Here is an 8579-nt window from a genome sequence, read left to right as displayed (position 1 = left end):
AGTAGTAGACTCCTCATCCTCGAACAAATCACTCCTGCGGCACACCACCACCAGCCAAAAACATTTTGTGAGGTTCATGAGACTAAGATTTTAGCCTAGGCCTGCATCTGCCTCCCTCTTCGGCAACAGAAACTGCCAAACAGACATTGCCCCACTGCTCTCTCCTATGGCATGCAAGACTTTGGACCTAGCTAAAATTACCTGAGGAATCTCATCTGATCATGACTATCCACAAGCAGCTCTGTTTTGATGGACCCACAGACCTGTCAACCACATGAGGGAGACGTTACAGAGCTTTCAACAGCTGCCTTAGACTGAAACTCAGCCCTTGGAAACATTAGAGCACCCACACAAAGCTTCTGTCAGTTGTTTAACTTTCCATCAATTAAAAATCTGCGAGGAGGAAATGTTAAAGTGCTGCTCTGCCACTGCACTGAGCACAGTATTAAAAAAACTAACCAGACTGCAGCCTAAAGTTTTCATTTTTTAGTATAAGACTTGCTACTCTAACTTGGTAACAAATGGTGCCATCTCTTTTGATTTCAGGACTTTTTACAGGCCAAGACACACGCTATTTTCTGTAAAGAGCGAATACATGTACTTTTTTTTTTCTTCAGAGTTTTAGAACATTGCTGACTTACCTCCAATAATACAGTACAGTACACACACAGAACTGGATTGGTCTTATCAGTAACTGATGCACATTATCCCACTGTCTGCCAAAGCTGATTTTTAAATGAGAAAACTAATTAAGGAAGGCTACAACAATACATGTGAACATGACAAAATAAGCAGTGTGAGAGAAAGCCATGGCTCAACTTTACACAAACCAGTATCACACTGAATTTGTATTTTATTACGCACCTCATCTTTTTCATATCTACCCTTAGAGCTTCAACTGTTAGAACAAAAAAGAACATTCACAGCTGTGATTCTCAGGCCCAGTAGGAGGAAGCAGTGATATTTTCCATCACTAAGTTTTAATATGTGGTATAAAACATGATGGTGGAATGTTTAAACTTGTCTGTTTTTTTATAAACAGCAGGAAATCAAAATATAAGCAGTGTAACTGTAAACTTCCTATTGGTGCTTTTGGGGCTTTATGAAAAGTAAAACACTCTGCCTAAACTCCTTTTTTAAGCCTGTGCCTTCTCCACATCTATCCAAGATCTTTTCTGTTACCTTCAAAAAACATTTGATGCTCTTTGCGCTGTAAATTTTAAATTGTCCATAAACGTTATTTTTGGTAAGTTGCCTGAGAACCACAGCTTAAAGTTATTCGATGTCTTCAGGTCTCACAGGATGAGGTAATGGTATAATTGATTTCTTCTCTGCATCTCTGGAAAGCGCTTTCCTCATATCTGTTGACAAACACAAATGTTACTACTACAAGACAGACAACATTAAACAAGCCCATGTTAAAGTGAATGTTCTTGTAGATTATAATAAAAAAAGCTAATCTTTTATGAGAAAAATTCCAGTACTATAAGACTGCTACAAAAAAAAGCAATTAGATGCAAAAATATTAGCTTTAATGCAATATTAAAGTCAAAATAGCAATCACTTGATGTAAGGTCGCTCCAAGAATGTGAGCTGCCACCTCCTATGTACTTCACACAGAAACGTTCCAAGGCATGCGTTTATCGCTGCCTGACTTTAAATAGTCACAATTTTAAGATCAGGGTGTCTGAGAAAAGGAAGGCTTCAGAGGGTGACCAGCATCTGCTATCCAGAGGCCAAACAAAACATGAATGGGTGGCTTAGCCCCCCACCAATAGAACTAGTAAAAAGCCCTCCCTCTCCATTCCCAGCTGGAATGGAGCTGGTTCAGGGCTTTCATATCAGCCCCTGGATACTGGGTGTTTGAAAGTTGGGAGTCTCAGGTGCTCTCCTGTCCCAACTTCTTTTGGGTCCTCTTCCCCTGTGAACTGCTATTCCTTACATCTGTTGCTGAGTCCAGCTTTTGCCAGCAGCAGCAGAGTGAAATTAACACGAGTTCTGGTCAGCTTCAGCAGCTGCCCATAGGGTTCTGAATAGTAACAGTAAAAAGGACAAGGAACGTGTCAATGTCACTCTTCAGCTGCCTGGAAAAGCTATAAGTGGCATCAGCAGTGCTCAGGCAGCATGTCTCAGGAAGACAGCACTGTATCCATTTACATTTGGAAGGTTATCTTCACAACCAGTTTACACAACAAGCTCATGTTCTGCAGAAATTGAAGACTAAGGACTCATCCCTAACCAGGGAAAGTGTTCTACTTGTCATTGATGATTAAGTGAATGAATTTTTCAACCCCTGCAGAAATACTCAACCAATTTTACTGTTTATAAAATAAATTCACTTTTGGGATGAGGCAAAGCGTCAATAATTTCAGCCCAAGATGAATTTGCTAGATAAAGTTCTGTGCATATGAAAATAGAGATTAGAACAGTAACTGCATTTTAACCATTGTTATAGAAGTCATTTCTTGTACTTGTATAATGGCAAAATAACGTGTTTAAACTACCAAAACTATCTATCAGAATAAAGGAGTAAGTATCAATTAATAAGGACATTCAAAACAAAAGTATCCTGTTGATACAATAAATACCACAAAGTATAACTTGTTGAACAATCAAATTGTATAATCGAAGTGTAATTTCAAGTCAGATTTGTTTTTTAAAGAACTATCCAAAGGTATATATTTGTGTACTTAATGAGAAACTGAGTTAGCTTTATTTTCAAAAAAGTAAAGAAAACAACACTGGAGCTTTCCACGTATGTGGTGATTTGCTCTTACGGAACCAAGTACTTACCATAAGCATCTTCGTCAGGCTCCCCGTTGCTAGCTGAGTAGTACTCTAGTACTGTCCTGTAGACACTGTAGCCCAGTTGCTTGTACATATTTACTGCAACCTGATTCGACACTCTTACAAAGAGATCCACAAAAAATCCACCCTTTCTTTGTAAAGGGAAAAAAAACAAATGAGGAAGAGCAAAAGAATACATAATTTCATAATATAACGAATCTACTGCCGATAATCAGAGAGAAGAGAAACAAATTCTTCCAGAGAGTCTGCACAGAATACACCCTATTCAATGATGATAAAAGTTGCATTATTTATTTATATTACAGGCAGATGTATTTTTCTGGGGTACAACTGAGGAGTCTAGCCACATGAACAATCTCAGGCTTTCATACAATCTCTGCAGAGTGGAGTTGTGTACAAGTGACCAAAGAAACATTGGGTGAGTTATCTGATATATTTTGCACTCCAGAAGGAGAGAAGGAGCAGATTTTTTTACCCATCCATTTAAAGAACTACATGAATAATTTTCTCCGCTAACCTCATCTCTCAAACAAGAAAGGGGAGAGCCCTGTACACTAGAAATGAGCCTTAGTCACACATCTTATTATTTTCTGTATTTCTACTGCTGACCGCAGCTCTGCAAAAAAAAATGTGGCTTTACCTTTCCCCTTGTATTATGTACATTTATCCTACCTTAGACAGTGCTTATTTGATCTATTGCTAAGCTGTGTCCTGATCATTTTGTAGAGATTATCTGCTCATAAAAAAAGTCTCCAGTGTTGTAAGATCACATCAGCTGGGAACAATCTCATTCCCAATACACAAAAAAAAACCCCCACCTGTGAGCACTAAACTCAGCAGCCTCACAGATTTAATCTCTTTCTCTACTTCTCTCATACAGTCAGCTCTTTGAGGCAGGAGCAGTTCCCACCCTGTTTGCACACTGTACACAGTGTTGTGGGCACTACAGGAAAAAGAGTTGACTGTTTGTTTGTGAAGGGAATCCTCTCTCTGCCCAAGACAAGCAATTTTTACAGTGTGCGCCTGCTGGACCCGGAGTTTCTTCCCTCTCATCCCCACCAATTGGCTTTCACAACAGCTAAGAAACATCTTAAAATCTGCCAACTATCATTGAAACCTTGCTCTCTGTAACCACTGGGAATTATAATCAGAACATCACATGTTCAGTGGGCAAGCAAGGTCAGTTTTCTGGGACACAAGAAAAAATTACTTAGAATTTGTACCTGGTGCTCACCTTTCTGAAATTTCCTCCAGTAGCTCCATCAACTTAGCAGCCAAACCCAGCCGGCGGAACTCGGGCGCAACAGAGAGAGCAGTGACATGCCCGTGCCACTCCTCCCTGGCCACGGAGCCTTCAGCTTTACCCATTACTGCAAACGGAAGGAGCACTTAACAAGCTAGCACGCTGGAATTAATGTACGCCATCCCCAGATGTATTTGAAACAGCTTTCTAAGTCAAAATGTTTTAGTGATTCTGTAAAGGCTGCAGTAGTGGTGTTTCAGAATGACGGAATGAAACAGTTTACTATATTTAACTGCACAAGCCTCATTTAGAAGGTACAGGGTATAGTCAACATTAAAAGAAAAAAATCACATTTCCATTGGAAAATTGCATACTTCTGAGTGTTACTAGTAACCCTAATCGCCAAGGCCCTGATCCTGCACATTGACTGTGGGCAGAGCTCCTCGCAAGATCAGGTCTTTACTTAATGTGATTGACAGCACTTTGTGCCTGTCCAGCTTCGCTTTTCGAAGGGTCATTTGGGCTTCCTGTCTCATGCACTACCATAACGACATCACTCACTCACTGCTATGTAAGGAACTGGATGTATGTATACCTGTATACAGGAAAAGGGAGGGGAAGAAGAGGCAGGCCTGAGCATGTTAGGTAGTGTTGCTTTCAGACCCTCCCACAAGCCTCTTATAAATAAAGCAGGGGAGCAGAAAATTTGTTTTAAGGAACGAACAAAAAAAAACCCTTTCTATTAGGAGGGAGCTCTGAGAAAGCTGAATGTGCTGAAATTAGATAATTAAAAAAAATAAATCCAGTTGACTGTGTCCTGATAAAGGCAAGAGTGTGAACAAAAGGATAACATTTCCCTTCACATGTGAGCAGAAGGATGGTAGGCCAAGGCCCAGTGACAAAGGCCCTGATATTGCAAAGACTTACACAAATGTGACATTAAGCACGTGTCTTGCTAGAACTCAGCATTTGTCCTGCTTCACTGCCACACAAGGACCACCACCACAAAACACGAGAGCATCATTTATGTAATGCCCTTCAACATCTGTGAGGTGGCGTTAGCAGTAAATGCTCCAGTTTGGTGTGAATATTAAAAAACAGGAAGTGAACTGAAATCTGATTTATAGCCCTGAAGTATTAAAATGCAATAGAATCTTAAATGGTTAAAAATTATAAGCTTTGTCACACCAAGTGTACACTGTTCCACTTACTGTAACCCATTAGCTCTCCACCTGGTGCTTCTGCAACAATAAAATACTCTGGCCAGTGAGCCAGATACTGTAGGTAAAAGGGTATCCCATACTACAGAGTTCGTGTTAAGAAGTATACAGCTAATTGACAATACTACTTTCTTCAGTACACAATGTTTGACTGAATATGGCTTGCCACAGAATAGCACTGAAACGACATGCACTGAACAGCATGTGCTGTCTGTTGAGAGTCTTAGCTCCACCGGTTGCATTTATACCTTCCTTTTATCAGTATACTGGATGGCCAGCTTTCTACTCAGAAAAAGTAGATTCTTATGTCTGGGTTTCCCCCCAGGATTTTAAGAGATGAGTAGAGATAAACCAGCAAATAGTCTATGTGAGAACAACATAAAACAAAATGGTTTTAAATATAGTATTATGTTAGAAGGAATTAAAGGTTAGAGTGGCTTGCAGGGAAATGTAAGACCCTGAGGAACCCCTAGAAATTATTGTAAGTTAATTTACCCAATTTTGATAAACTTAGTAAAGACCATATTATGGTTTTGGGTACATTAGATGCGTGTAGTAATAACTACAATAATGGGAAGAAACAAAGCTGCTATCAACACTGTATGTACAGTACAATTAAAAGCTTAATAAGGATACAGTCTCTGTAAGTGGATCCAAATTACTGTAAAAAATAAAAACAGATTAAACTTTAAAAAGGTTTACAAAGTATATTTCTAGTTGGATATTAATCAGGTTACTTCCAAACAACACACTTCCAAGAGACAACACAATCCCCACCGCCCCACAAAAAAAGACAATCGATCACTGGTGATGGTGTTCAATACTGAATGAGTTCATGTAAGTGTGAAAGCAACAACTTTAAGCTATGTTCACGCTGGTGTCAGAGGTGTGATTTCAAGCTCATATAAGCATAGCCACACTAGCTTTAATCTGGCAGCACGGGCTATACAAACCTGCCCAGAAACTTGGGTATGTATTGGCATTCCTAGCCCACACCGGAGTCCTAATTGCCATGCCTTCCCTGCTCTACCTAGATTAATGTTAGCAGTGGTATGCCCATGAGCTGTAATCATACATCCAACTACAGGGTAGACATGGCTGTAGAGGGAGCATCCAGTTCGAACGCCAAATATTCAAAATTCACCATCTGATGGTACCACAATGTCTTGGGGCCCTGATCCTGCATCCTGATCCAAACTGCAGAGCTTTATACCTGTACAGAGTTGCCTTGAGTTGAACGGGACTCTTGTTCAAGTGGCCCATTGTACTCGCATGGGGATCCAATATCAGGATTATGACCATAATCTTTATTTTTGTTATCTGAACTAAAAAGGAGTTGTTGGAGGGGATGGTGACTCATTAATTTCCACCATATTAATAGTTTTCTTACTGTATTATTTTCTCTTTGCTTGTTATTGTTATTTTCCCCACAGCCCTTAGTAGCTGTTTAGGGGACAGCTATAGTGCCAGTTTTCAAACTAAATCTTGGCACGTGATTGCCATCCTCTGTGGACTGTCCTTTCTTTTAAGGACAAAAGCAAGGAATACGTTATTTGTTCTAGCAGTGTCTACAAGCATTACTTCTAGAACCAGCTCATAAAGGGATATTTTAGTGGCTCACTCTCTGTTCTGCATCAAAACTTCTCATTAGCCTTAGCTGTAAACCCTTTTGAAAACAGGAGATATGGAAGATTATACTTTGGAAAGATTTAGAGATACTGTAGGGAATTTTATATGAAAGTGCCAGAGATGCATTCTGTGCCATTTTAGTTCCTAATTCTAACTTTTCTGCTCTTATTGTGCACTCTGAACTCGTAAATGTCACTGACAAGGATCAAAAATGTTGGACTTTTTTCCCCCCTTTACCCTCATAATAGGCAGACAAGTTAATATCTAACCCCAGGAAGCTGTCCCACCACACTACAGGAATTTCCTTACTCGATCACACCTGAGGTCCATCTAACCTGGTTCTCCATCGCTGACAAAGGTCAGTATCAAATGCTCAAGATAAGAAACCCTCTAGTGAAAAATTATGGGATAACCTGTCCATACATAAAGTTCCTTCCTAGCTCCCATCAGGTCATGTTTAGGTTATGCCCAAAGCATAAGGGTTCATACACCGTCTAGAAAAATGTTTAAAAGATGTTTATGTCATTGTCAATGTTTCCATTATCAACATCTCTAATCAATGTCAACGTCTAACCTTTTTTCAAATGCTATTATCCAACTGGCCTCAATATTTGTAGTTCCGGGTCCCACGGGTAAATTATGGATTGCCTAAAATGTATTTCCTTTTAAACGTTTTTCACTTTCCCTGAGTGTCCGCCTGCACTTTACTGTCAGCAAAGGTAAGATTTACCATCTCTCTACCGTTTATTGGTTTTATATTATTATACTTCTATTATGCCCCCTTTTATTGATCTTTTCTCTAGACAGAAGAATTCCATTCTCTCCTTGTATGAAAGTCTCTCCCCACCTATAATCTTTTTTGTTATCTATTTCCAGACCCGTTTTATTTCTGCTACAACCTATCAGGGCTGGGCACCCCATCTCACACGCCAATCAGTCCCACTCTGATCAGTGAGCACCCAGGACCTGGTCCTAGGGCACTACTAGGGAAGCAGATCAGAGCCTGAATCCCACCGTGACTGGGGTCCAAGCCCTGTCACTTTGCAGTGTGGACGCGGCTCAAGTCCTGGACCCGAGTCAGCAGCTCTGTGGACAGGCCTGGCTGCGAGACCCAGCGCCGCGAATTGCAACCCAGGTTTGCCACGCAGCGCGGGCACTCGGCCGGGGTCAGGCACAGCGAGCCCGGGTCTCACAGCCCCGGATTTAAGTTGCCGTGGAGACAAACCCCGACGGCGGCTGGGAAACCCACCTCGGGCTGCCCCCGGCTGCCGCCCAACAGCCCAGGGCGGCGGGGGCTCGGGCAGGGGGCGCGGGGAGGCCGCGGGCTCGGAACCGCGAGCGCGCTGCCCCGGGTGAGGGTGAGGGGGGGCGGGGCAGCGAGCGCTCGGCCCGGGGAAGCAGCGCGCTGAGGGGTCCCACAGGGCAGGGACCGAACCCCTCCCTCCGCCCCGCGCGGGACTAGGCCGCTCCGACACCCCCCTCCCCCGCCGGGAGCGGGCGGGCGGGGCGGGGGCCGCTCACATGTTGTTGAAACGGAAGAGGTCGTCGCAGGTGAAGGCCCGGAGCGAGGTCATGGTTCCGCCCCGCCCGGCCAGGCGCCGACCCGGAACTGCTACCTCTAACCCCCACCCGGGCGGGATCACTTCCGTCCTGGCGGGGTTGCTAAGCAACGCCGTGAG

General features: G+C 42.4%; 1 protein-coding gene across 1 annotated transcript; it reads right to left on the bottom strand.

Annotated features, from left to right (window-relative positions):
- Positions 1 to 835: 835 nt before the first annotated feature.
- NAA20 (N-alpha-acetyltransferase 20, NatB catalytic subunit) lies at positions 836 to 8579 on the bottom strand. The gene is made up of 6 exons (XM_045008892.1): positions 8422 to 8579; positions 5908 to 5932; positions 5263 to 5353; positions 4043 to 4178; positions 2794 to 2939; positions 836 to 1361 (listed from the first exon to the last, which is right to left on the bottom strand). The coding sequence occupies exons 1-6, from the start codon at positions 8472 to 8474 to the stop codon at positions 1276 to 1278; spliced, it is 537 nt and encodes a 178-aa protein (XP_044864827.1). The 5' UTR covers positions 8475 to 8579; the 3' UTR covers positions 836 to 1275.

This window comes from Mauremys mutica, chromosome 3 (assembly GCF_020497125.1).
Source record: "Mauremys mutica isolate MM-2020 ecotype Southern chromosome 3, ASM2049712v1, whole genome shotgun sequence".
NCBI classification, from domain to species: domain Eukaryota; kingdom Metazoa; phylum Chordata; order Testudines; family Geoemydidae; genus Mauremys; species Mauremys mutica.
Note: the sequence above shows the minus strand (reverse complement) of the source record. Positions and strands in the feature narration are given on the sequence as shown.